This window comes from Suricata suricatta, chromosome 11 (genome assembly GCF_006229205.1).
Source record: "Suricata suricatta isolate VVHF042 chromosome 11, meerkat_22Aug2017_6uvM2_HiC, whole genome shotgun sequence".
Lineage (NCBI taxonomy): Eukaryota > Metazoa > Chordata > Mammalia > Carnivora > Herpestidae > Suricata > Suricata suricatta.
In genome coordinates this window covers 8,356,808-8,384,770 of record NC_043710.1, presented here as the reverse complement: position 1 = coordinate 8,384,770, position 27,963 = coordinate 8,356,808, and the positions used below count along the sequence as shown (strand labels likewise).

The 27,963-nt window shown below is 52.1% G+C and overlaps 3 protein-coding genes across 9 annotated transcripts in view; all 3 read right to left on the bottom strand.

Annotated features, from left to right (window-relative positions):
• Positions 1–1,357, bottom strand: part of NXF1 (nuclear RNA export factor 1) — an 11,419-nt gene extending 10,062 nt beyond the window's left edge. The window contains exons 1-2 of the mRNA XM_029915444.1: positions 1,310–1,357; positions 57–231 (exon numbers count right to left, since the gene is read on the bottom strand). Of these exons, the coding sequence (XP_029771304.1) occupies positions 57–231; positions 1,310–1,357 (223 nt within the window). The remainder of the gene's footprint in view (positions 1–56; positions 232–1,309) is intronic.
• Positions 1,358–1,401: 44 nt separating this feature from the next.
• Positions 1,402–20,566, bottom strand: STX5 (syntaxin 5). Of its 4 annotated transcripts, none has more exons than XM_029956238.1 (11): positions 20,423–20,566; positions 19,485–19,728; positions 18,445–18,515; positions 18,215–18,270; positions 18,029–18,099; positions 13,610–13,726; positions 13,475–13,531; positions 13,234–13,315; positions 12,459–12,565; positions 12,117–12,238; positions 1,402–2,144 (listed from the first exon to the last, which is right to left on the bottom strand). In XM_029956238.1, the coding sequence occupies exons 2-11, from the start codon at positions 19,707–19,709 to the stop codon at positions 1,985–1,987; spliced, it is 1,068 nt and encodes a 355-aa protein (XP_029812098.1). In that variant the 5' UTR covers positions 19,710–19,728; positions 20,423–20,566; the 3' UTR covers positions 1,402–1,984. The 4 variants fall into 4 exon arrangements, with proteins under 4 accessions (XP_029812098.1, XP_029812099.1, XP_029812100.1 ...); XM_029956239.1 differs by having other exon boundaries at positions 19,485–19,643; positions 20,423–20,565; XM_029956240.1 differs by having other exon boundaries at positions 19,485–19,576; positions 20,423–20,565.
• A 240-nt stretch (positions 20,567–20,806) lies between these two features.
• The window catches only part of WDR74 (WD repeat domain 74), an 8,342-nt gene continuing 1,185 nt past the window's right edge, over positions 20,807–27,963 (bottom strand). The window contains exons 1-12 of one of the 4 annotated variants that reach the window (XM_029956233.1): positions 26,397–26,508; positions 26,202–26,308; positions 25,993–26,114; positions 24,535–24,610; positions 24,261–24,407; positions 24,025–24,126; positions 22,898–22,998; positions 22,756–22,811; positions 22,058–22,203; positions 21,918–21,974; positions 21,181–21,623; positions 20,807–21,056 (exon numbers count right to left, since the gene is read on the bottom strand). In XM_029956233.1, coding sequence (XP_029812093.1) covers positions 21,444–21,623; positions 21,918–21,974; positions 22,058–22,203; positions 22,756–22,811; positions 22,898–22,998; positions 24,025–24,126; positions 24,261–24,407; positions 24,535–24,610; positions 25,993–26,114; positions 26,202–26,308; positions 26,397–26,460 — 1,158 coding nt within the window. In that variant the 5' untranslated portion in view covers positions 26,461–26,508 and the 3' untranslated portion in view covers positions 20,807–21,056; positions 21,181–21,443. Of the gene's footprint in view, positions 21,057–21,180; positions 21,624–21,917; positions 21,975–22,057; positions 22,204–22,755; positions 22,812–22,897; positions 22,999–24,024; positions 24,127–24,260; positions 24,408–24,534; positions 24,611–25,992; positions 26,115–26,201; positions 26,309–26,396; positions 26,509–27,963 lie in introns of those variants that run through there. The other 3 variants (XM_029956235.1, XM_029956234.1, XM_029956236.1) reach the window with 3 other exon arrangements.

Sequence of the window (27,963 nt, the reverse complement as noted above, 5' to 3'; positions counted from 1 at the left end):
GTCCCCGGGCGGTGGGCGGTGCAGCCTGAGGAGCGCGGCCCGCTGCGCGTGCGCACTTGGCTGGCAGCCGGGTCGGGGGTGGAGCTCGCTCCTGCCCGCCCCGGCCCCGAGGGAGACCTGGGTGCCTGCGGCCCGCGTAGGGCTGGGGCGGGCCCACTCCGCCCGCCGTCGGCTTTCTTCGGGCCGCAGCGAGGCCCGCACCTCTGGAGCAGATAGCAGGCTGCTGCAACCCTGGACTCCGAGAGGAACAAGAAATGAGGTCGCACGAAGGGCTTCCGAGGAACCGGGCCTCGGGGCGAGAGCGATCGTTCAAAGACCTCAGCATTTAAGTCTCAGCTCCACCCTTTGCCAGCTGCGGATAATACGCTTAACTCTATAAAATGGATTATCGGGCAATAGAAAACCAGCACGTAAACCCCAAGGCAGCAGGGTCCTTAACAAATTTTTGTTTTTGTTCTCCAACTCCTGGCTCAGTACCCTCCCTGGCATGTACCAAGAACGCAAACGTTTGTGAAATAAAGGAAATTTCCGGTCTCCGCATCCTCCCAAGAGTTGCTGAGTCAAAGGAGACGCTGCATTGCACTTCCGAATTTGGCAACAATTTTGTCTTCACAACCTCCTCACCCACCTCGGAGGTGCTGGGCCAGACTGGGTCAACTGGGCAGTGAGAATGCAAGCGAGACCACCCACTGAACAGAGGCCAAGGGGAGAGGACCTGGTAAAGCCACAGGTTCTCCTAGACGACTCCTCCCCACCCTTGCCAAAGTTCTAGGGCCAGCTTGGTGTATGGTTGGTGTTCCTCCTATAGCTTGAGCTTCTGTTGGGGTGTGTCACATGGGGGGAGGGGGCCTCCAGTAACCTTAGAGTCCCGTGGTTGTGGGTCCGGCCAAGAAGCATATGAACCTCCCCGGAGAGAGGGTATTCCAGACAGGTCTCCGTCCTCCTGTGACTGGCTTGGATTTGATGAGGGGCCTGGAGGGGACCAAGAGCCTCAGCTGGAGCAGGAACAAGGTCTTCGCCTTCCACTCCTGGCAGCAGGCAGAGCTTCCTGTGTCATCCAGCTCAAGGAAAAACTGGGGCCAGCTTGTCAGAGGATGCAGCTACCACAGGTACAAATACTGCTAGAGACGGTCCTGGAAGTTGCCACCAATCAAGGAGCCACTCGGGGGTCCCGATTCCCCCACTGAAGGGAAGTTTCCATGCTAATGAAGTGCTGCAATTGAGCCCCTCCCACCCTGCCCACCCCCACCACCTGGAGGTGGTTGTGCACTCGGGCCCCCAGCCTGGCCCTTCAAGCCCTCAGCCAGGCCTTCCGGTTCCGGTTCCGGTCCCGGGCCGTGTGCTCACTCAGCTGCATAGGCCCTTCGACGACGCTCCCACCCAGAAATGAGACAGGGCCAGTGAGGCTGACAAGTCTTGATGTAATTGGGAGAAAATGGGCTGCAGCGCATTTGGCAGACTGAGTCACCAGTGGTGCGTGCGGGCAGCCTAGGGGCTCAGGGCCCCCTGCCTCACATGGTGAAGAGAGGGAGAAGAAAGGTCAAATTCTAACCCAGGTGGGAAAGTTGGTCCCGGGGTGGGGGCGGGGGCAGCTTCGCTTCCTCTCCTCACTCGCAGGAAGGTGGGGAAAGGGCATCATCTCCCCTTGCTGCCAAAGTTTCCTTTGGAAGAGGCTGGGGAGTTTCTAAAAATCTCCTACCTAGTGGAGACAATCTCCTCCATAGGCCCCCCCCAGCGGCCTCTGCCACTGCACAGCGGATGAAAATCCAGAACCCTGTGTGTGTCGTGGGCCTGAGGGTGGCGAGGGGAGGGCAGGGTGGCCAGAGGCAAAGGGTCAGGGGTCGGGGCAGTGGCCATTCTCAGCAGTTCCAGGGAGAACGGCGCCTTCCTCCCGAGCACCCTGCGCAGGCTCAGCGACAGCACTGGCCACCTGCCCTCCCAAAGGGGCTCCAGCCCCTCACGAGTGCCTCCGACTGGAGAGGGTTCAGGCGAGGAAGACCACAAAGATGATGAAGAAGACAATGAGGATGAGGAAGATTTTGACCATGAGCCACCGGTTAGAGGTGACCGACTGGAAGTACTTGAGGATCTCTGAATGGGCGGCCTCAACATCCAACTGGGCTCCCAGCACATTCTCGTCGATCCTGGGGACAGGGCCAAAAGAAGAGGGAAGAGAAGGGCGCTGGATTAAAAAGAACACCGTTAATGGTATATTTGTGGACGTGGAAAGATAGTTCCAATGTGTGGGAGTGAGAAGTCCATACACACGCTACGATTCCATTTTTGTGTATATGCACTTGTGCACAGAGAAAGCTCTGGAAGAGTAACAGAAACAGGTCTTGGCTCTGGTGTGAAAATTAGCTCTGCAACTTGTTAGCTTATGATCCCGAGCTAGTCACAGAGCCTCCAGACTCATTTTCTTCAACCGCAAAGGAGGGAAAATGAGGATAATCCAACCCGGCCTCTCCGGTTGTGGTCGGCCTTAAGTGAGTTAACAAACGAACGTGCCCAACCCTTAGTAGGAGCCCCCCAAATGTTAGCTCTTCAAATTTTTGGCTCATCAGTATTTACTGATTTTCATCTAATAAATAGTACTGCGTTTATAATAAGGCACGGGGTGGTGGCACCTCTGTAGACAGTCTGTGTTAGGAACTCGGCTCTGAGCTGAGAGGAAGAGAGAAACTGCATGACAGGGACAGGAAGTCAGGGGAGAAGAAAAGCCCTACAGTTAGTCGGCCATGTCTTCCCAGGATGCAGAGAAGTCCTCAGAGGAAGGGCCAGCTCTTAGATGCTGAGGAAAACAGAACATTTCCCTGCCAGCCTGCATATGCGATCCCGAAAACCCGATACAAACCCTGTTCTTGGCGAAGGGAGCGGCTGCAGCAGCAGAGACCGCTGTGAGCTCTGGGGACAGAAGAGGGGGAGCCTCGCAATCCGGCTGGAACAGGAGAGGCCGGCCCAGGGGCTGGGAGGCGAGGTCCTCAGAAGGTGCTCATGAGGACTGTGAACTAATCTCTGTCCAAATACAAGAGCCCAGGGGTGCCAGCTGGCTTTGTCAAAAGGGCGCGTGACTCTTGATCTTGGGGTCATGAGGTCAAGCCCCAGGTCAGGTGCAGAGATTACATACATACATTTTAAAAGAATTCAAACACAGAAGGCCAGACGGTACATGATTCCCTATTTATATCAGAGTGGGTGATTAAATTAGTGTCAGGTTTCCTAACGTTGGGCTGGAATTTCGTTTCTCAGTGTGGAGCCCACTGTCATCCCCAAGAAAGCTTATCTTGGCCATTAGGAATGGCCTTGCTTAACAAAAATGGACAGTCAATGCAGCCTGGCATAAGAAAGATTTAAAATTTTTTTAAGTTTATTTATTTTGAGAGAGAGGGAGGGATGGAGGGAGAGAATGCATAGGGGAAGGGCAAAGAGAGAGAGAGAGAGAGAGAGAGAGAGAGAGAGAGAGAGAGAGAGAGAGAGAAAATGAATCCCAAGCAGGCTCTGCACCCGAACTCACAAACCATGAGATCACGACCAGAGCCGAAATCAAGAATAGGACACCCAACTGACAGAGCTACCTAGGCGCTAGGCTGATTATTAACCGACTAAGCCACCCAGGCACCCCGAGAAACCCCCTTTTTATAAATTTTTGTTAACGTTTATTTATTTTTGAGAGAAAAAGAGCACGTGTAAGTGGGGTGGGGGCAGAAAGAAAGAAGGAGACACAGAATATGAAATAGGCTCCAGGCTCTGAGTTGTCAGCACAGAGCCTGACATGGGGCTCAAAACCATGAACCACAAGATCATGACCTGAGCTGAAGTCAGACACTTAACTGACTGAGTCACCTAGGCGCCCTGAGGAGCCTCCTTTAAGAAAAAAACAACTTTTTCTAAGGTTTATTTCTAAGAGGGAGAGGGAGAGAGAGAGTGGGAGCAGGGGAGGGGCAGAGAGAAAGAGGGAGACACACTCTGAAGCAGGCTCCAAGATCTGAGCTGTCAAAATAGAGGCTGATACAGGGCTCAAACTAGGGAACTGCGAATCGAGCTGAAGTCAGATGCTCAACTGACTGAGCCATCAGGTGCCCGGAGAAAGTTCCTTCTTAACAGGATGCCAGCTGTGACAATGTAGCAAAGAGGAGAGAATCAGAGAATTGCCATGTTGCCACAATGTCATAAGATTCAGGCAAGGACACCACATCGCCACAATGTCACAAACAAATGAATCAGGCAAGGACCATCACAGGTCTAAGGAGCTAGACATTCACACAGACTCGAAGCGTCACTCCACGGATGACTTAGTGGGATGGTCACCACATTAAACAAGTGACCAAACCTGGCACAGCCAATAAAAAGATGACCTCATCACGTGCCTACTGATAACAGTCCCCTATGCAGCTGGCCAAAAATCCAGAACCTAAATCTAATCATGAGGAAACACTGGACGAATTCACGTGTGGGACTTCCTATACGAGGCAGTGGCCGGGGCGCCTGGGTGGCGCAGTCGGTTAAGCCTCCGGCTTTGGCTCAGGTCAGATCTCACGTTCGTGGGTTCAAGTCCTGCGTCAGGCTCTGTGCTGACAGCTAGCTCAGAGCCTGGAGCCTGCTTCCGGTTCTGTGTCTCCTTCTCTCTCTGCCCCTCCCCCTCTCATGCTCTATCTCTGTCTGTATCCAAAATAAAGAAAACATTAAAAAAAATTTAAAGAGGCAGTGGCCTCTTCAGAGAAAAGTGTCACAAGAAACAAAACAGAAGGCAGACTAAAGCGGTAAAGCAATCAAATGCCATCCGTGAAATGGATGCCTGGGTCTTAAATTGAAGGGGGAAAATGCTTTTTGGCATTTTAGCAATGCTTTTCTAGCATTTTTTTTTAGAACAGCTGGGGAAATTTAAGTACTGGACAGTGCTAGAGAATTGTTCATTTTCTTAGCTGTGATAACGGCATTGTGGCTGGTCAGGAGAACACCACTTCTTGGCAGATGCACGCTGACATATTTAGGGATAAAAATGTCATGATCTTTGCACTTAACTTTCAAATGATTCCGAATAAAAATCAAAAGAAGGAAAGCAAATATGATAAAATACTAGTGAGTGAATCTGGGTAAAAGGAACACAAAAGTGTGCATTGTACTATTCTTGCAAATTTTCTAGTTAGATCATAATTTATATATTAATGTGAAAAAGAAAATGAGAGAGTAACAGATCGGCAGTTTTCATACCCTCAGAAAAAATAATCCCCTGTTGGGCATCCCCAAAATGAAAATTCTCATGTCTCATGTCCAGAAAGTCTAGGATGGGACCCGGAATCTACATACCGAAGAACTTTGGACTAAATCACTTTTTTTTTAAGTTTATTTTATTTATTTATTTTGAGAGAGAGACAGAGAGAGAATCCCACTCAGGTTTCGCACTGTCAGCGCAGAGCCTGATGTGGGGCTCTAATCAAAAACTGTGAGATCATGACCGGAGCCAAAATCAGTAAGAGTCAGACGCCCAACCAACTGAGCCACCCATGTGTCCCAAACTCAATGGTCTCTAAAGAGTGCTCAAATCCAGATCTACCAGCATGCAGGAAGCAAAAAGAATAATGTTTAAGTCTATTTTAAAAATTTCATCCTTTTGGGGTACATCTGGGGGGTTCAGTTGGTCCAGCTTAAGCTCTGGTGATGATTTCACAGTTTATGGGTTCGTGCCTCATGTTGGGCGCTTTGCTTTGTGTCTCCCTCTCTCTCTGCCCTTCCCCCACCTGCTCTCGTGCTCTCTCTCTCTGAAATAAACAGTAAAAACAAAATTTAAGGGGTGCCTGGGTGGCTTAGTTGGTTAAGCATCCAACTTCAGCTCAGGTCATGATTTCATGGTTCGTGGGTTTGAGCCCTGCCATCGGGCTCTGTGCTGACAGCTCTGAGCCTGGAGCCTGCTTCAGACTCTGTGTCCCTTTCTCTGTCCCTCCCCTACTCGCACTGTCTCTGTCTCTGTCAAAAATAAATGTTACAGAATAATAATAAATAAAATAAATAAAAACAAAATGTAAGGGCACCTGAGTGGCTCAGTTGGTTAAGGGCCCGACTTCAGCCTAGGTCATGATCTTGCCGTTCCCGAGTTGGAGCCCCAAGTCAGGATCTGTGCTGACAGCTCAGAGCCTGGAGCCTGTTTCAGATTCTGTGTCTCCCTCCCTCTCTCTCTCTGCCTCTCCCTCTCCGCACTTGGTCTCTCTCAAAAATAAACATTTAAAAAAATATTTTAATTTAAAAATTTCACCCTTTCAAAGTCTCAATTTCTTGTACATATCGGTGCCCACAAATGTTCTTTTGTTATTTCCCTTTTGAGTTTCAATCCAGTGTAAAACTGCCTCTGAGCCATTCAGCGGCAGCTGTTGCGCTGATCCAGTTAATCCCCCCCCCCCCCCCCCCCCCCCCCCCCCCCCCCCCCCCGGGTCCCTACCTCATGCTCCCGTTCTCAGGGGCACTGAGAAATGACCACTCCTTTTTTCCTAAAATCCCTACCTCCTTGGCTTCTACGGGACACATTTCTCTCCACTTTCTTTTCTCAACTTCCTTAGCTTCCTCAGTCAGTCTCTGGGTAAGTCCTTCCTTCTCCATATTCCTGGAACCACAGGACTGTCCTGTCCTTTCTCTCACTTTACTCACTGTTCCCGGGTGGTCTCTTCTATGTCCGCAGCTTCACCAGGAGGCCACGGACTCCCCCAAGTCCTTATCTCCAGCCCAGCCCTCTCTTCTGAGCACCAGACCACACATCACATGCCACTTGGATGTCCCAGCTGGCACTCAGCATGTCCAGAACAAAGCTCATTCCTTTCAACCAACACCAATCTACCTTGTCCTGTATGCTCGCCCTGAGGACAAGCTCCTTGCTGTGACATACGGGTCCCTTGGGACTGGGCCCTGCTCCTCCGGCCTCCTCCCTCACCAACCCCCCACACCCTGTGCGCAATCCACCCAAGCTCTTTTTCATTTCTGAGCTGGTCTCTGCTCCCCTTTCCAGAGAATGGCCTTTCCTTCTCCTCAAGACTTAGCTTGGTATTTTCTACTTCTAGAAGAGGTACCCAATCGGACTTCCCTGATCTCTCCCTGCCCTTCCCATGCTCAACTGTAACTGTCAGTGTGTCACTCTCCAAGTGGCCATGAGCTCCACGAGGACCAGGACTGTCTGTCGCCTTCCCATCCCCAGACCCAGCAGGACTAGCTCGCGGCCTCGACAACAGGTATTTGCTAAACCAATGGCCAACCGAACACTAACACTGAAAGATACTGAGGACACTGCTTCAAGGAAGACAGAGGGTGAAGTTGCACACGTGGTATCATGTTAACTATTTAAAACACGTACGCGATGAACAAAACCCCCAGATGTCTTCTAATTCTGTCTACTAAATCTATAGTAATATTCTAATATTCAAAACACACCATCGCCTGAGGAGCTACAGTGTTTGTGGACTGACCCAGGGAGGAGTTCCCGAGCTGCCGGGTGAGCCAGCTAAGTGTCAGTCTTTTGAAGTCTCTTGGTCCCAAGGCCAAGACAGCTGTACTCACAGCACCTTATAAATGGCTGGTACCACAGTGGCTGAGTAAATAAACAAACATCCTGTTAACCAGTGGTTCTCAAACTGGGAGGCTCAGCGGAACCCTCTGAGCTTCTCTACAACGGGAGATTCCTGGAGGTCCGCTCCACTCACATCTATGGAATCTGAATCTCCAAGTGTGAGGCTAGGGACCTATTTTCTTCGCCCAATCAAGTATGTGAGGCTGCTTACTGGATCAGTACAGTCCTGCTTTCTACAAATACAGGTTGTTTACCGAGTTTCACTCGACCTATAACCCAGGGTGAAAGCACTCTGCTAGGTGCTGTGGGGGGTTAAAGATCATCAGGGGCGCCTGGATGGCTCAGTCGGTTGAGCGTCTGACTTCCGCTCAGGTCATGATCTCACGGTTCGTGGGTTTGAGCCCTGCGTCAGGCTCTGTGCTGACAGCTAGTTCAGAGCCTGGAGCCTGTCTTCAGATTCTGTGTCTTCCTCTCTCTCTCTCTGACCCTCCGCTGCTCACGCTGTCTCTCTCTCAAAAATAAAAACATTTTAAAAAATTAAAAAAAAAAAAAGATCAACCAAAACTGTGTGTTGCTAAAAGGCTTCAGAGCAGGTGGCGGGCACGGGGAGACGTGTGGGTCCCTCCACCTCCCACATCTCCTTCTGCCCTCCTCCCCGCCATTGGCCTCCCTGGCATTGAGCTGAGGAGGCTGACATAGTCTGAGGAACTGGGCGCAGTCTGAGTAGTAACGGCCAAAAGTTCCTAAACTTTGTGAATGACATAAATATACAGATTCGAGAGGCTCAGCGAACCCCAAGAAAGAGAAAGTCAAAGAAGGTGACATCTGGACACGTGCTGGTCAACTGCTGAAAAGCAATGACAAAACAAGAGAAAACAAAAACAAGAAAAACAACTGGAAAGTAGCCGAGAGAAAGCTATCACATCAACAGTGAATGTTACCACTGCCTTCTCATTGAGAATGAAAAAGACCAAAAGACAGTAGAGTGAGACATCCAACGTGCTTAAAGAGTAAAACCAAAACCCAGAATTCCATAACCAGGGGAAATATCCTTCTAGAACGAGGGTGGGCAGCCTAGCCAGCTCAGTCAGTGCAGCCTTTGACTCTGGAACTCTCCTGAGCGCAGGCCCCACGCTGGGCAGAGAGCCTGACTTTAAAAACACAAAGCAGGGGCGCCGGAGTGGCTCAATTGGTTAAGTGTCCTGACTTCTCGGGTCAGGTCATGATCTCATGGTTTGTGGGATCGAGCCCTGTGACCGCTCTTCCCTGACGATGTGGAACCTGCTCAGGATTCTGTCTCCTTCTTGGCCCCTCCCACACTCGTGTGTGCACACACGTGCTGCTATGCCCACTCTCTCTCTTTCAAAATAAACAAACATTTAAGGGAAAAAAAACAGAGGGGTGCCTGGATCGCTCAGTCAGTTAAGCATTCAATTTCAGCTCAGATCATGCTGACTGCTCAGAGCCTGCTTGTAATTCTCTCTCCCTCCTCTCCCCACACACTATCTCTCACTCTCTCTAAAAATAAATAAATTTGAGAGAGACAGACAGACAGACAGACAGTCACATGCCTGGTTGGCTCAGTAGGTTAAGCATCTGACTCTTGGTTTCAGCTCAGGTCATGATCTCATAGTTCATGAGTTCCAGTCCACACTGGGCCCTGTGCTGGCAGTGTGGAGTCTGCTTGGGATTTTCTCTCTTTCCTTCTCTCTCTGCCTCTCCCCTGCGTGCATGCTCTCTCTCTCTCAAAATAAACTTTTTTAAAAAAGTGAGAGAAAGACGGGAGCCTGGGTGGCTCAGTCAGTTGAGCACCAACTTCTGCTCAGGTCATGATCTCAGTTTGGGAGTTTGAGCTCCGGGTTGGGCTCCGTGCTGAGCTCAGAGCCTGGAGCCTGCTTCAGATCCTGTGTCTCCCTCTCTCTTTGCCCCTTCCCTGCTCATACTCGCTCACTTGTGCTCGCTCGCACTCTCTCTCAAAAAAAAAAATTAAAAGAAGAGAAAGAGAACAAAATTGAAATACAGAAATTTTCAGAGAAAAGTAAAACAACATGTTGTCAGCCGATCTGCATCACAAAAAATGCTACAGAAAGTTCTTCAGGTTCAGGGACGTGACACCACATGGAAACTCGATATCGGGGAAGGAATGGAAAGCACTGGAGATGGTGAACAGAGAAGTAAATATGAAAGACAAGTTTTTCCTCTTAATTTCTGTAAAAGAAAAACCGTAATACTAGATTATGGGACTTGTGAGCGTATGTAGGTGCGACAGAGAGGACAGCGAGAGCGTGAAGGCTGGCTGAGTGGGTGGCGAAGTTCTTCCGCTGCACGTGAAGGAGGCTGTGAAAGCGGACGACGTAATCCCTTAGAGCAGCCACTTAAGAAGACAGGAAGAAGGAAGAGAAAGCAGAAAGTGAAATGGTAGAAATTCAACCTTATCCAAAATTACACGGATTTTACGGACTCACAAGAGGCCCTGAATAGCCAGAGCGATCTTGAGAAAGGACAAAGCTGGGGGCGTCACACTCCTTGGTTTCAAACCACAAACAGTAGTGATCAGGGGAGCCTGGGTGGCTCAGCTGGTTAAATGTCTAACTCTTTTTTATTTTATTTTTTATTTTTTTGAGAGACAGACAGAGACAGCGTAAGCAAGGGAGGGTCAGAGACAGAGGGAGACACAGAATCCGAAACAGGCTCCAGGCTCTGAGCTAGCTGTCAGCACAGAGCCCAATGTGGGGCTCGAACCCGCAAACTGTGAAATCATTACCTGAGCTGAAGCCGGACCCTTAACCGACTGAGCCACCCAGGCGCCCCAGTGTCCAACTCTTGATACCGGCTCAGGTCATGATCTCACAGTTTGCGGGTTCAAGCCCCACCCCATGTCGGTCTCTGCACTAAATGGTACAGAGCCTGCCTGAGATTCTCTCCCTCCGTCTCTCTCTATCCCTCCCCTACTTGCTCTCTCTCTCTCCTCTCTCAAAATAAATAGTGAAAAAAAATCCTGTAGTAATTAAAACAGTATAGTACCGGCAGAAATACAGGCACACCGATCAATGGAACATGAGAGAGAAGGCAGGAACATATCCACTCATATGACATCAATCACCTACAACAAAGGAGATGAGACTATACAATGGGGAGCGGTCAGACGATCACTTCACTAAGCAGTGTCGAAAAACTGGACAGCTCCATGCAAAAAAACGAAACCAGACCACTTTCTTAAACCATATGCAAAAATAAACTCAATATGGATTAAAGACTTGAATGTAAGACCTGACACCATTAAAATCCCAGAAGGAAACAGAGGTGATAGACTCCTTGGGATCACTTAGCGAGAAGTTTTTGGACCTGACGTCGCAGGCAAGGGCAACAAAAGCAAAAGTAACAAATGGGAGTACAATCAAATCTTTTGCACAACGAGGAAAATGATCAACGAAGTTCTTTCCTACTGAGGGGGAAAAAGTTTGCAAGTCCTATATCTGATAAGTGGCCAATATCCAAAATATATAAAGACCTCATACAACTCAACAGCAAAAAAAAAAAAAATCCATAAACAATCCAGTTAAAAAATGGGCAGCATCTGAGTAGACATTTTTCCAAAGAAGACATCCAGATGGCCAATAAGCACGTGAAAAGAGGCTCAGCATCCCTCAAGAGCGGGCAAACCAAAACCACAGTAAGACAGATCACTTCCCACCTGTCAGGATGATTGAGGAAGGGAGGAAGGGAGGAAGGAAGAAGTGTTGGTGAGGATGTGGAGAAAAGAAACTCTCGTGCAGTGCTGGTAGAAATGTAAATTGATACAGAGACCACGGGAAACAGCATGGAGAGTCCTCAGAAAATTAAAAATAGGGGCGCCTGGGTGGCTCCATCGGTTAAGCATCCAACTCAACTTCAGCTCAGGTCATGATCTCATGGTTTGTGGGTTCAAACCCCACATCTGGCTCTGCACCAACAGGGCAGAGTCTCCTTGGGATATTTCTCTCTCTCTCTCCCTACTTGCCTCTCAAAAGAAATAAACTTAAAAAAAAAAGAAAAAATAGGATCATCATACAATCCAGTAATTCTACTTCTGGGCATTTATCCTAAAAAACAAACAAACAAACAAACAAAAAAACACGAACTCAAAAAGATACATGCACCCTATGTTCACTGGAGCATTATTTGCAACAGCCAAGATATGGAAGAACCAAGTCCGTTGATAAGTTAACTACTCAGTCACTTTGACACGCCATCCCGTTATAATTCTCCCTACAGACCTTATCACTGTCTGAAGACTTCTTGTCAATTCTTTGGAACGGCCGTCCTCACCTGCCCTATTATTTCCGGACTTCTATGGAGACTCTACTGTCCTACTCATGGCTACAACCCCAGCACCTAGAACAGCGCCGAACATGAAACAGGTGCTCAATCAACACTTGTTGAGTGGATGGACGCAGATGAACTTGGCCCTGTGGGTGGGCCAGATTCACTCTACTCTTCCAAAGGGCACCACGCTGTCTCTGGGGGCCTTCAGGATGCCACCCTATAGAGATGGTCCTTCTGTCTAGGGTGAAAGATAGAGCCTCACCTCTGAATGGTCTCTTCCTGCTCCTTAACCATGTGTGCCAACTGCTGAAAGATGGAGCCCAGCTCGACAATCGTGGACTCGATGTTCTGCATGGTGTCTGCCCGGCTCTGGATGTAGGAATCCTTCAGAGGAGACAGAGCGCACCTGAGCACCGGGAGCTTCCTCGGGGCAGACCTGCCTCTTGAGGACCGTCCCCCTTTACCGGGAGCTTCCTCGGGGCAGAGCCTGCCTCTTGAGGACTGTCCCCGTTTACCATTCCACTCGGGGCACATTCCAACTCTTGCTGGTGGCCCACAGGGGAGGACAGAGGAGCATCTCCTCCCCAGTTGGGGGCCCAGGTACCTGCTCGTCAATGAGCTGCAGCTGCTGGCTGGTCCGAGAGTCCATCATGTCAATGGCCACGTCCCCGGAGGTACGGGACTCCGCCCCCAAAACCACAGCACTGCCCCCTAGGGAGAGAAAGAAAAAGCACTTGTTCAAAACCAGTGTGCTCTGGATGTGAATCCCAGCTCTGGCACTTACTAGCCTTGTGACCCTGGACAAGTCATTTAACCTCTCTGAGCCTCGGTTTCCTCAACCGTAAAATGGGGGACAGTAACCATTGCTTTCTCGGGGGGAGAGGTGACAATTAAGTGAGAGAGGGGTGCCCTGGGTAGCTCAGTCAGCTGAGGGTCCAACTTTGGCTCAGGTCACGACCTCACAGTTTGTGAGTTCGAGCCCCACATCGGGCTTGCTGCTGTCGGCACAAAGCCCACTTCAGATCCTCTGTTTCCCCTCCCTCTGCCCCTCTTTGGTTTGCGCTGTCTCTCTTACAAAGATAAACAAACATTAAAAAAAAAATTCAAGGGAGAGAATGTGGATGAATTAAGCAGACAAAAAGATTAGAAACTATCACTGTACTGCATGTGACTGACGTCAGCCCCAACCATGAGAATGGGGTAGCCCACGTGTGGGTCATGAACGCCAGCATCAGGTTTGACCTCTGAGAGACGAATCCTAGCATCTCCCTTGTCTGCTCTCCTACCCACCCGCAGCCATCACGGGTTTAGACGGTGCCACCAAAGCCAGGGTAACTGGGTCTTGCTCCTCAGGGGCCCCCTCGTCGCCCAGGACTTACCCAGGTGGTTGGGGGCGAGGGGCAGGGCTGACACAGGCGCCCGGGAGAACTGCTCCCGCCGGTTCCGCTGCTGCTTCAGGTTCTGGGGTTGGGAGAGAAATGCAAAGGTCCTGAGGCCTCTGGGAAGCAGGCATGTTAGTGAGACGCTCCAGTTTGTCCATGACCCTCCACTTGTTCCTGCCCCATCTCTCCCTTGGGCCCTCACCCCAAAACTCCTACCCCTCTTACAGATTCTTCTTACCTCTGTCCTCACTTCTAAAACTGATTTGAAGTCATTGGACATCGAGGCCAGTTTTGACTAGAAGAGAAGGAGAGAGGATCAGCCAAGGAAGACAACATCTTTCTCCCTTCCGCCTCTACTGACCCCAGGGCCCACCTGCAAGGAGACCACGATGGTGTTGGAATGTGTTTGCAAGTGCCGGCCACTCTGGCTGCCCTTGGCCCTCACAAAATCCTGAAGCTGGGCAATTTGTTTGTTGAGGCTATTGATGTCCTAGGGAGAACCAACAGAGAAACTATTAACAAAGGGGTCCTCAGCCAGTGTCTCTCCCGCAAGGACAGCTCTGGCATGGAGGGAAGGGCGGAAGTTACGAACGGGAGCAAGGGTGTTCCAGAGTCAGACCAGAAGGGCCTGCTAGGATGTTCCAAGTTCTGGACTTTGCTCTGGCTCAGTCCCTGCAGAAAAGAGCCAGACGAGGCAAAATATGATCTCATCCATTTGTAAATAAATGACTTGTTTACCCCCCTCACCCTATAGCCCTGTGAGGCCAGGCATGTGGCCACAGAACTGCTTCGAAGGCCAAAATCTCATGCCCGGAGCACACTGACCGACCAGGTACCTGTGCAGTAGTCAGAAGGGAAGTCCACGATGGCCCAGAAGCAGTGACAAGATACTTTTATGTACAGAATTCCTTTCAAAAATTATTACTGCGGGGAGCCTGGGTGGCTCAGTTGGTTAAGGGCCGACGCTTGATCTCAGCTCAGGGCATGATCTCACGATTCATGGGATCAAGCCCCACGTTGGGCTCTGCGCTGACAGCACCGAGTCTGCTTGGAATCTCTCTGTCTTTGCCACTTCCCCACCCATATAAACACACACTCTCTCTCTCTTAACATAAATAAACATTTATTGCAAAAGAGTGGAATCTGTGACTTGTCCCAGGTCACACACGAGGAGGTACAGTGGCACAGCCAGGCCTTCTATACCTCCGCTCCCCGATCTGGTTTGCCAAGTTGTCAAGGGCCACGTGAGACAAGAGAGATGAAGGAGGTGGCCACGGAGTGGCAGAGAAAACTTACCCAGGGGTTTGGGGGCGGGGGGGAGCGGGGACAGGGAGAAGAGGTCAGGAATTGTGAGTTCAAGGAATAGGCTAGAAGACAACCTGGATTAACCAACTTCTAGGATTTCTCCAATGGGCACCCTCAGTTAGTATTCCAGGTGCAACCATTCTTTATTTATTTTTTATTTATTTTTTTGAGAGAGAGAGAGAGAGAGAGAGAGAGAGAGAGAATATCCCAAGCAGTGCCTGCACCATCAGCACAGAGCCCGACTCGGGGCTTAAACTCACGACCCTGGCAATCGTGACCTGAGCTGGAAATCACAAGTGAGACGCTTAACCGACTGAGCCGCCCAGGTGTCCCCACGCCGCACGGCAACCATTCCTGAGACCCGTGGACCATTTCCACTGCTGGCTGGCTGTCCCTTTGGAGCTGATGCAGCCTTAGAGCCCTGTGTCCAAAACTGCGTCCCAGGTTTTCTCCCCAGAAAATCCCCTCCCCCAGAGTCCTAGCTTAGAAAACGGCACCACTTCCCACCAAAGTGCCCAAACCAGAAGCTTCAAAGTCACATATTCACGCCTCCTTAACCCCTCTACGTGCCACGACGCAACCGCACTCCCCCGGTCACTTACCAGGCACTTGGCACCTCATATCCGCTTACTGTGCGCCACCTGCACGCTAAGCATCTTCGACTTTCTCTCTGTCCTTCAACTCAAACACAGAAAACAACTCCTAATCCCCCCTATTCCACCGAAACGTGTTACCCCTTCTCCCTCCTTTTCCGTTATGGTAACTGGCACCGGCAGTCGCCAGAGGCCCAGGACAAACCCTACAGAGCCGCCCTCAATTCCTCTTTCCCCTTAATCCACAGGGAGCCTAGATGGAGCCCACAGAGACCCAGCCTGAATCGGCCGCTCAGCTACTTTTCTAACCCTATTCTAGATCCGACCATCACCTTTGTTCTCTCGCTGATCACCAGGAGCCTCCTAAATGGCATTCCCCTTAAAGCCTGCCCGCAATAATCCACTCTCTGCACGGAGACCACGTGAACTCCTGGACCAGAAATGGAGCACCACCTCCCTCTGCTGAAGATTTCCAAGAGCTTCCAATCAAGTTCTGAACACAAATCAAGTTCTCTGTGTGGCTTACACAGACTGCGTGGCTGGGCCTGCCCATTTCCCACGACCTCTCACGAGCTCTGCTGCAGCCACATTGGCCTCTTTCGTGTTTATCAGATGCATTAAGGTGGCCCACCCTCCAGGGCCTTTCCCTTTGTTCTTTCCACTTTCTGGAAAGTGCTCCCACCAGATCTTTGAAAGATTGGCTTTTCCTTTACCACTCAGGTATCAGTGTCACGTCTCACATCTACCTTCTTTTTTCTTTTTTTTCTTTTTAATTTTCTTTTAAAAAGAGAGAGAGAAAGAGAGTGTAGGCAGGGGGAAAGAAACAGCAGAAAAAAAGAGGATCTTTAAAAAAAAAGCGGGGGGCACCTGGGTGGCTCAGTCGGTTGGGTATCCGACTTCAGCTCAGGTCATGCTCTCGCAGTTCATGGGTTTGAGCCCCACATCGAGCTCTGTGCTGACAGCTCGGAGCCTGAAGCCTGCTTCGGATTCTGTGTCTCCCTCTCTGCTCCTCCCCCGCTTATACTCTGTCTCTCAAAAATGAATAAATGTTAAAAAGATTTAAAAAAAAAAAAAGGCTACTTATTTTGAGAGAGTTGGGGAGGGGCAGAGAGAGAGGACAGAGGATCCAAAGCAGGCTCTGTGCTGACAGCAGAGAGCCTGACCCACGGTTTCAACCAGAGAACCAGGAGATCCTGACCCGAGCCAAAATCGGACACTCAACCAACCGAGCTACCCAGGCGCCCCAAGAAAGACAGGCTCTTAAGCAGGCTCCATGCTCAGAAGGGAGCCTAACGTGGGGCTCGATCCCACAACCCTGGGATCACGACCAGAGCTGAAATCCAGAGTTGGATGCCCATCCAACTGAGCCACCCAGGCGCCTCTCACAGCCTATCTTCTATCACCCCATCTAAAGCAGGCCCCTACCCCGAGGAACTCACTTCCTTTATGTCTTGGATGGGGTTCACCACCCCGAAATTGTTTGACAAATTCTACTTGCCAAGTTTCAGATAGGAAATCCTCAAGGGGAGGTACTTCTGTCTTGTTCACTGGGGAACCCTCCAGAACCCAGCAGCTAAAACTCACTTAAATAATGTGAGTGACTCCAAAAACACATCCCCCCTACGAGGGACGTGCTGTGACGATCTCCCTTTTATTTCCAAGGGCACAGAAGCGCTGAATAGTTACGGGGCTCACCCGAGGTTACACCATAAGCGATGGACTGTCTGAACCCAGGCTGTGGTTCCTTAAAGCCTACGCAATAGCGCCCCAATAGTTCACGGCATCCTCCCTTCTACCCTGCACGGCCCCTCTTGAACATGTCTGTCCCTGGCCTCTGCCACAATCACCTCTGCACTGGACGGTGGCCAGCAGCCTCCTCCCTGGCCTCTCTGCCCACCCATGCTCCAGGCTGGCTTTTCCCCACCATGGTCATTCGATTTCACATTTTATTTTCGAGACATCGCGCTGGGAGAGGAAGGAATCACGACTGTACTATACTGGGGTCTGTCACGCAGATTTCAAAGCCAGATTCTTATTGTCCTTGCAGCCTATGGCATCAGTGATCCCATACTCCTTCACGAGGCCCACAACCATCTTCACAACCAGCCAGCCATCAAACTATCTTCCCAGCCTCATCTCCTGCTGACCGTTCATTCAATCAACAAACACGGAGTACCTCCTCTATGCCAGACGCTATTACAGGTGTTTGGGATACATCTGCGAGCAAGATGAAAAAATAGGAAGGAAAAAAAAATCTCTGCTCTTGTGGTGCTTAGTTTTTTTTGTTTTGTTTTGTTTTTGGTTGAGGGGTGGGATGAGGTAGATGAAGAGGGAGCAGAAACAATAGCCTTAAGCAAGTTAACCACACAGAACGTTAGAAAGTATCAACTGTTCCAAAAAGCACGTTTGGAGCACTGGAGCACTAAACAGCATGGTCAGGGCAGGCCTTCCTGAGCAAATATCATCTGAGCAAAGACCTGAACTTTCTGTTATAGCCACGCCTCTGCACACACTGTTTTCTCTGGAATGTTCGCCCGCTGCCTCTCCACAAGCCTCGAAACCAGTTCAGATTTCATCCCCCTCTATAGCGTGTCTCCCGGTGGCCTCAGACTGTCTCACTCATCTTTTTGAAGGTCTTTTCTGTGTCACTTGCTGTCTATATTCATTCTAAGCACAAGTTTAGGGGACTGGACACCCCTGACAGGCAAGAAGCCCTTAGGGTTCGGGAAGCAAGTGCCCAGCAGGGCTCTGTACAGAGATGACCAAAGAGTGTCCGCTGAACCAATGGGTGAGCGAGGTCTTTGGGGCTGGCTCCAGAAACTTGCCCTGGACCTCCAAGACAGAGGGGAAACGAGAAAAGTGATCTGATTGGCAGCAGATCACTAGGAGCTCACCTGTTTGATGATGTACGTGAGCTCTTCGATTTCCACTGCTTTATCATCGAAGAGCGACTTCCGCTTTGCCACTGCAGAGACAAATGAGGCCAGGACGGCTGAGGTCAAAGGCGAGGCTCAGGGAGTGCGGCTTCTCAGAACCCTCTGGCTCACCGCCCCAGCTCTGAAAGACCCCACAACACTCACAGATCGTCAGCTTCTCCAGCTTGGCAAAAGTGTTGCTGAGGTCTTTCCCGATGCGCCTGTAAAGGGGCATTAGGGACGGTTCTATGGGAAAGGGCAGGAAAGGACCTATTTCCCCATTAGCTCCGGCACAACCAGCGCAGCCCTCCCCCCTCACAGCCAAGGCCACCGAAGGTAAGCCAACTTTTCCCCAGACGCCACATCGCCCCGCCACGCAACTTCTCCCAACTTACTTGGCCATGAGGGTAAATTCACTACGCTGCCGGACAGCGCGCAGAGCCGGCTTGTTTGTCTGGATTCCATTCTGAAAAGCAACATCAAGAAGTGAAGCTTTAGATCCCCCTCCCCATTTCCAGCTTTCACTCTTTCTCAGGTGGCTGCTAAATTCTCTCTAGCCCCTGTACTAGGCAGCCTCATTTTATCAGCAGTTGTCATTTAGGGCTCAGATTTGAGCACAAGTAGACCCTGACTCTACCACTTACTAGCTGGGGGGGGGGGGGGCGGGCAAGTGCCATAAACCGTTCTGAATATCTATCCTCTCATATAAAAAGAAGTTGCTGGTATTAAACAGTGTAAGGGCTATCAAGTACTTTAGTCAGATACCTGGTACACTATAAGCACTAAATAAATGATAAGCACTGTTAACATTCTACTTCTCCAGTCAGGAAATCAGAGGATAACTGGAAAGTTCTTGGTGATCAGACAGAAGAGCAGTAAAAACCTTTAAAATTATACTCATTCAGGGTCCATTCAGAAAGTCTGGACTGAAACATGGGAATCCAATTTCTAAGAAAGCACGGCAACGTAATTTTGATAAAAATGACTGATCAAGAAAAGTTCTTTCACTTTACAGATATAAAAAACTGAGGCCCAACGAGACTTTCTGGCCCAACTTTCTGTGGTCACAGAGCAAACGTATGGTAAGGGCTATTCCAGAACCAGAATTCAAAGTGCCTGTCTCTGAGCTAAAGGCTCTTTCTAGTACGTGTTCCTTATCCAAGCCGAATATACTGCAGCCACCTCTCGCCCTGAGATATTCCTTGCAGAGTGGCAACGCTACCCTCCAGGGGATTCCTCACCCGGAAAGCGCCTAGGTCCTTGCCTCTGGATAGCTGGTCCACCCCATTCTCTGCTGCTCAGTAGACCCTCCAGCCCTCCAAACCCCGTCAGCTCTCCACCATGTGACCCTCCCCCCCCACACACATTATGTCAACCAGCAGGGCTGGAGCACAGCCTCTCCCAGATTTCAGTAAGGCTCACTCCTGGTCCTTACCTGACGGCTCTGCAGGGACTTGCAGGCAGACAGGAACTCCTGGGTCCGATCCCGGCAAGACATGGTGTTGGGAGGGGTAGGGACCAGGGCCACTGGGGGGGGCAGAGGGGCGATGTCGCTGCTGCTACTGCTAGCAGTTGCAGGGGACAGGACCTGTGTCTTTGAAAGACCCAGGTAGACACCCTGATCCGTGTTCTTAGACCCGTAGCGTTTCCGCGGGATCATTGAGACGCATAACCTCGGACTGTTGTGGAGGGGAGAGTGTCATTCCCCAGGCAGCCTCCTTCCCCATAAATCCTCCTCCCCCTTCAACCAGCAAATAAATCCTCGGGTCCCTTCTGCACTTGGCACGGACTTTCGCGCCCAAAGCCACCCGCAGATCCTGGGGCCAGCCCACGGCGGCCAGCGCCCCGCTCTCCGACCCAATCGGTTCTCCCTCCTCAGACTCTTCTTCCAACTTGGCTCCGGCGGCCGGAGCGCGGGGCCGGGGGCCTTGAAACAGACAGGGCCAGAGGCAGGTCCTGTGGCCCCGAGGCTCCAGTCCCGGCTGTGCAACTGCCCCAAGGCCCTAACCGGGCCCTCCCGTATCCGCGTATCCCTTCGACTCCTCAGGGAGAAACGGTGACGGACCTCCTGAGGGACACACTTCGGTGGGCGGAAGGGGGGAAAAAATCCCTAGGTGTTTATTTGAAACAGGAAGTCCCACCCCCGACCAAATCCCGCCTTCTGGAGGGCTGCGGCCACCGATTAGCTAATGCCGACGTCTTTCTCAACAGGGGCTTTCCTGATTGGACAACAAAGTACTCCCTCACCCCGAGCCGGGCCGGCAGGACTTGCCCGCTCGCCCCAGGTTCCCTTCCCCCCTCCCGTCGCCGCCCCCGGAAAGTCGCTGCCCAGAGCGGACACGGTGGCCAGACTCCTTCTAGAGCGAGTCCTACCTCCTCCCTGCCGCCTGCCGCCGCCACCACTGCCACGGTCTCCCGGGTGGTCACCGCCTCCTCCCCAAGTGCTGAAGCCGTCGAAACCCGACCGAAGCCTAGAAGCCGCCACGTCACCCACACGTAACCCCACCTCCGGTGACGAGGGGGCGGCTCCACACTTTTTGGAGCGGGGCGAGCAGAGAGACACGCCCCCTTACCAAAACGTAAGAGAAACTCCCTCCTCCCATTGGCGAGGCTGCCGGTCACCCCGCCCCTGGGGAACCGGAGCCGGGATCCAGGGGGCTGGGCCAGCCGCAGGGGAGGGGCCTTAAAGAGCCCGCAGCCCCGGCGGTGTCCAGTGCGCCCAAAGCGGGCACCGGAGACACAAGCACTCTAGAAAGGTACGCGCCAGAAACTTTATTCTCTGCAGGCTGGGGCAGACTGAGAGCAGGTTGGGGTCACCCCTTCTTCGGCTCCTCCAGGATCCCCTCCTTGCTCTGCTGTAACCCATGCATTGGACTCTGGTCTGAATGCCTCCTGTTTGACCGAGAGTCCCGACGGCTGAACTGGGATAGCCGCCGCCACAGCACGGTGATCAGAAGGCTTTCGTTCGACTTTTGACTTGGCGAGTCCATATCGCCCTCTTCGGTGCCTGCGGGGATGACAAGGCCACTGAGCTCCGCTCTACCCTCCCGGGTCCAACCTCCTGGGCGATGCCCTTCGGGGCATCCCCTTCTCCGGCTCCCTGGGTCCCCTTGGTATGTCTTGGGTCCCACCTTCGACTTCCTCTGAGTCAGCCTTCTTTGCCTGCTTCTTGGAGGTCTGAAAGTCCTTGTCTTGGCAGCAGCCCATGGCCCTGAGCGGCCCCGAACTCCATGCCACCCACGCCAGCCTGCGGCTCAGGACCTGGCTTTTGTGATGTCAGCTACCCTGCTGCACTGGCGCTGGGAGCAGCCACCCCTTTTCATTCTCCCATCACAAAAGGCTCAGGGTCATGGTGGGTGTCGAGCTGTTTATTTACAAAGGGAGCACAGGCTCTTCAGGTGCTGGTGGATCCAGGCCGCTGCTTTTTTCTCCGTCTGGTTTGGAGAGCCTCTGAGGGCGGCTCCAAATCTGGGAGCTTCCGCTTGGCGGCTGCCTCCAAGGAGGCCCAAAGTTCATCTGTTTCTGTGTCTTCTGGGGATGCCTGTTTGGTCTCCTGAGGCTCCTGGGGCTCATCCTGGTGAGTGGGAGAAAACTGAGGAGTCCGGGGCACAGTAATAGAGGCACGGGGGAAGGAGGGTCTAGTTGGGAAACAAACACCTGGATTTCCTGCTCTCGGACTTACTCCTATCCATGCTCCTATGGGACCCTTTGTGCCATAGCCCTGTCGGGATTTTAACTATTAACCCCCCTCGGAGAATGTAAGTAACTCGGCAGAGGAGCAGACAGTTCCAGCTGTGTTCCAGCTGTTTCATTTTTCCTCTCCACAGGGAAATGCTCACAGCTGTGTCCTTGCTCCCACACGGCTTACCTCCCAGTTATCCCTGCCCGACAGGAGGAGGCAGTTCAGCTGAGACTTGAGATAAACCTGCAAAACACGAGGGGCCGGGAGGAGCTCAGCGCACTGAAATAGAGACACGGCTTGGGGCACACGAGGCGGCCAGCTCTCACCTTATGCTCTAGGCCCCGGGGATTCCGGATCCTGTGTACCCTCAAGACTCTGTCCAAGCCACAGGAGGCTAGTAGGGGCTTCGAAGGGTGGCACTGTAATCCTCGGACACTGCCCGCCAGCCCCTTCAGGCAGCCCAGGAGGCGCCCTGGAGGAAGGGGGAGGCATCAGCACTGCTGGCCAGCCAACAGCCATTGTTTACCATTTCAGTCGCTTTATGCTTCAGTGTTTACACCTCAGCATGAGGTTGGGAGGGGAGTTGTCATTAAAGCTCCATTTTACAGGTGAAGGAGCTGTGTCACACGGAACCGAAGTAATTTGTCCAAAACCCTATAGCTTCCGGTGAAACCAGGATTTGAACCCAGGCAATGGGCACCTGAAGGAGGGCTCAACCACTCCATTGTACCCCCTTAGAGGGAATCTTTTTTGTGTGTGTGTCTTTATTTTATTTTGAGAGAGACAGAGACTGAGCAGGGGAGGGGCAGAGAGAGAGGGAGACACAGAATCAGAAGCAGGCTCCAGGCTCTGAGCTGTCAGCACAGAGGCCGACGCAGGGCTTGAACCCACAGACTGCGAGATCATGACCTGAGCCGAAGTCAGATGCTTAACTGACTGACTGAGCCACCCAGGCGCCCCCCTGCTGGAACCTTGCCTTTCCTCCCATCCCCTCTCCTCCTGCAAGGCTCCCCAGTCCGCTCACCTTGCCGAAGGTCAATTTCTGCCAGCTGCCCATGAGTGTTCCCCACGATCACCGAACTGAGGAGGAGACCAGAGGCAGGTGGGGTCAGCAGGAGCCTCCTCGAGTCCTCTCCAAGCCCCACCCTGGTCCGCTCAACACTTACTTGCTGCCGGGAGTGAGGGTCATGGCTGTAAGTGGATACTCTCCATAGGTGGCCTGCAGGACCGGCCGACGCTGGGGAGAGGCCGGGTCGTAGACGCGGACCTGAGAACGTGGGAAGCATCGCGCGAGTAACCCTCCTGCCGCACGCCCCTCCCTGGCTTCTCCGCATCCTCAGCCCCGCCTTCATGCACGGCTCTTAGAGAAACCTTCTCGTCTAAAATGCACCCACTCTGTCTCTGAGTGTCAGGGAAGAGCGTGGGCAGAGCAGATCTGCTTAGGGAGACAGGTCCCCCAGGTTGGGGGGGGGTGGCAGCATTTCCAGGGTCTGCATGTGTGAGCATTCCATCCCTCCATTCTCCCATCTTTTCTTTTTTAAAATTTTTTGGTTAACATTTATTATTGAGAGACAGAGCATGAGCATGGGAGAGACAGAGAGGAGGAGACACAGAATCCAAAGCAGGTGCCAGGCTCTGAGCTGTCAGCACAGAGCCTGACACGGGGCTCGAAACCACAAGCGGTGAGATCATGACCTGAGCCCCCAGGTGCCCCCATATTCCCATCTTGGGATGAAAAAGCAAGCCAGCCCAGTTCAGGCAGAGAAATTTAGCCTGAGCAACACAGGGGAGAGGAGGCCCTCATGGTGTGTTTTCTGGACAGTGACATATCCCCAGGATCAGATGTCAGCGTGCAGGAGCAAATGGGACAAACACGGTGACCCCGTCCTGCCTGGGTCTTAGGACTTCAAATGAGGGCAGCTGTGAAGACCCCCACTCGGGCCCTCCCTCCGTCCCTCCTATAAAGCTGAGGAGCTGAGGATGCATAGGGACGGGTCAGGCCTGGGTCCCCAAGCAAATCAGGGAGGCTGCACTGAGACCAGGACCCAGTTCTGACACCCAGCCAGTAGACCCTGGGATTCAACTGTGAAGGAGACACTCCCTTCCCTTCTCCTCCCTTCCCCGTTGGAAGCGAAGGAAGGGTCACAGTTCAGAAAACTCATCCCACAATGCACCAGAAGGTCTCTGGCTCAGCCACGGGGCTGTGAGGTCATCGGCCTGTGCCAACAGGCAGGTTGTTTCCCTAGGAGCTGCTTCAGGCTCGGAGGAGGTAGGGGGTGGAGTGGTGCCTCACCTGATGGTACCCTGTGCAGGTGACAAGCTTCTGGGACTCAGGGAGGAACTGTATGTCTTGATCCCAGATGGGAACCCGCAGGTCCAGCCAGTCGTTCCGTACCTGGTGGGGCCCCGTGGGTGGGGGACAGGTTGTGGGGGGGCTCAGAGGCCCTTTCCTTCAGCCTTTCATCCTCATCCCCTAACTCAGTGGCCTCAGCCCCCCTAACCCCAGCCCCTCCCACCCTTGTCACTCACATTCTTGGCCCTGAACACAGGCTCCTCAGACCCCTGTAGGTCCCACACCTTCAAAGCATTCTCTTTCCCACCCGTGGCAACCACGTGCGGGTGTGCTGGGTCCTGGCGCATCCTGCACACCCCAGGACCCACACTCAGTTCCAGGAGCTGAAGGGAGCAAGAGATGAGAGTCAGTTCCAGAGTCCTCAGTCCTCTTCCCCCAAAGCCCTCCCTTCGGTTCCTATGCGGGCCCCCATCTTCCCTGACCATCACTGGCAGGGCAGGGGAGCCTTACTGGGTTGGGGGATGCCTCCTTGTCACTGTCACGCCAGACCCGGACAATCCCAGACTCCACGCATGTGATGAGGGTGCTGTGGGCAGAGGGTGGATCGAGTAAACAACCAGAGAGGTAGGTGCGAGAGTGTTCTCTGGGCCCTAGTCACCCACCCCCAGGGTCACCTTAGCTAGACTCCCTCCCTCCATGTTTGTTATTTAATATCCTCAACGGGGGATGGTTTCTCAGTTTTGTGAGGAAACTGAAGCTCTGAGGAATGAAAAGATTTGCCCACGCAGCTACACGTGTCAGAACCAGAGCCAGAACGTCAAGTGTGTGATACTCCAAAGCCGAGTGCCTTTGCCATTCCACAGCTCTGTCGGGGGGCAGCTGTCTCTGCCGGTTTTTTCTGAACCTTGGGTGGGTCACCAGGGAGCAGTGGCTCTGAGAGAGCTGAAGTGGGACTGACTGGTCTCAAGTGCGGGTCTGGCCAAAGTCGAACATTAGCTTCATCTCTTAAGTTCCCTGTTTGGCCTTCCAGATACTAAATGTCAATCTCTCCCTAAGGTCCCCACCCCTCCCACGAAGCCCAAGCAAGCCTCTCCCAGAAACTGGGGAGCCTGGGCCCCTGTTCTTTCTCACATCTGCCCACCCTCCCCGCCTCGGCTGGGGCTGCGGCGGCGCTTGCCTGGGCTTTGGCCTCGGCTTCCCAACCGCTCTTGCCAATCCATTCTCCACACCCCTCCTTGCTCAAAACCACCTGCAAATCACAAGTGCAAATCTCTCAGTCTGGCACTGAAAGGCCTTCACATTTAATCACGACCCACCTTGCCCATCTTGTATTAAAATGCGCCCTTGGCTTCAACCTCCCCCCCAATGCTGTTTATCTTGCCCAACATTACCACATAGCCTGATACCAACCTTTGGCCTCAGCCCAGGCAGCATTCTCTTTCTAGAATGTGCTTACTCCTTTCTCCTCCTGTCAAAATTCTACTCATCCTTCATGGCCCAATTCAAATGTCTCACCTACGCAGACACTTGTACTAGTCAAGCTGTGAGAATGCCACCAAAGCTACCAGCCTGTTCACAGCCTTCTCCTCTTTGGAAGAAACCAACCCCGGTCACTCAACCACCGGCACTTTCCTATCCTTTCCTTTGGGAACTTCACCGTACTGGTGTTGGTGGTTAGTCTCCATTTTCAAACATACTCTAAACTATCCAAGGACTTGCTCAGGGTCATTCAAAAGGCTAGGAGCCAGGAGAAATACCCCTGAGGATGCAAACTCCAGGACGGTAGGTACTGCATGTGTCTGGTCTACCTGCAGCCCTTGCATTTCGCCCAATGCCTATGTTCAGTAGCAACTGGTCACTTGGCCCAGGGCCGTGTCCCTGAGGGTTGATCGCTGTTATCTGGCAGTCCTGCGGGAGCCTCCAGGTTCTCCCTACGATCTAAGCGTTCAGCGAGGGGCTCGGTCTTACCCGTCGACCTGGGCGAGGCCTCGGAACGTGCCCTCCCCGCCGGGGCAGTGCTTGTGGCCCTGGAATCTGCCCTCCTCGGTGCTGAAGTACCTCACAGTTTTGTCGGCGCACCCCACCAGGATCTGCGGACAGAGGAGGGCAGGGTGACCACCAGAGCGAGGCTGCCGCACCCTAGACCCCCGGCTCCGGATCGGCCAGCGGCCGCTCACCTGCGTCTCGCCGCCCGGGCCCCAGCACAGGGCGCTGACCGCCTCCTCGCGCCGCGGCTGTCCTGCTGCCGTGAAGTTCGCCGCCTGTTTGCGCTGAAGGTTCACCCCTGCGGGAGGCGCGCGTCAGTCGCGCCGGGGTCGCGAGCGAGGGAACCCCCCACCACCCACTTCCCGATGCTGGGCCCGGCCACCCACCTTTCAGGATCCCAGTCTCCGTGCCCACCCACACATGGTGCCAGCGTGCGCCAACAGCCGCCATAACGGAGCCCGACAGCCGGCGGCTCGCACTTCCGGCGCAGCGTTTGCGTCACCAGCGCGCCGCGTCTCATCCGGGTGATCACCGGCTCCAAAGTTTAAAAGGCCGGGAGAAGGGCGCCGGATTGGCTGGGTGGAAGGAGTTGGTGACTTTTCATCTCTGCATCGTGAGTTCCAGCCCCACGATGGGTGTAGCGATCATTTTAATAAATACAAACCTAACAAAAATAAAAAGAGTAAAGATGCCCTAATCCCCTGCCTGCTCCAGCTGGTTTTGCTTTACGAAGCATCTGGAGATGCTTGTGGAGATCTGAAGAATCCTGTAATATGTTTTCTGTACAAGCCAAGAAAGACCACATTAAGAAAAAATAACTAATGAGGCGCATGACCTCGAGCGTAAAAGACACAAGAGGAAAGATGGAGAAAATGAAACCGACGATCTTAAAACAGAAACCTGGAAAATGGGCGTGGGGCATCGTTTTTATTTCTTCACATTGAGGTTTGGTAATGGTAAAAATCAGCGCCAACAGAATTAAAACTTTGCAAAATTAACAATATTTCTCCCAGAGACAAGTTGCTGCTTAAAAATGTTGTAACAGCCCCTCCTGTGAATGACTACTATTTTCTTACAGAGGGATTTTGTTCTCTGAAATTTGAGTCCCAGAAATTTGGTAGTTTTAAATTCTATCAATAAGAATAAAGCATTCCACTCCACTCTTGCTTGCATAATGCCTCCACGGAGAAGAAATACAGCCTCGGTTTCGAGCTCAACTGCAGAGCTGTGAATGAGAGTCCTGGGCACAACATTCCACATTTATACAAACGTTGTGTTACCAAGGAGACAAAGCACCCTACCTGTCTACTTCCCAGTGTACACTCGATATTGACCTCTGCCCCCACAAACAGGCCTACTTTGTATTGAACCTATCACAACATTAAATCAAACCTAAATACCACCTTACCCTAAAGTCCTTCCTTTAGATTAATCCTTTGTGACAGACATCCCTATGTTGGGGGGTAGGGTGGGGAGGGTCTCCCTCATTGTAAGGTCAGGGACACACCTAGGGCTTAGGCTACACAGGGCCGACCCAGGGAGTTCCCCGTTACAATCCAGGATAAAACGCAGAGAGCTAAGAAAAACCAAACTAAGCACTCCCACAACCCCCGCTAAATAACCTATGAATAAATCTTAAAAACTTCTAAAACATAAAATCTGCTAGTCCAGTTCTCATTGCTTGGGCAAGTTCTCATAATAAAAACTGGGTGGCTCAGTCGCTTGGCTGTCTGACTTTGGCTCAAGTCATGATCTCACGCCTACTGGGTTCAAGTCCTCTATGGAGCACCCTAGTGGGCTTGAGTCCTGCGTGGGTGGGACTTTTCTGATGACAGCTCAAAGCTTGGAGCCTTTTCAGATTCTGTCCCCGTCTTTTTTCTGCATTTCCAGACAGGCTCTGCTTTGCTCTCAGTATTAAGCTAAAGAGTTTTTCCAAAACCGTAAGTAAAAACT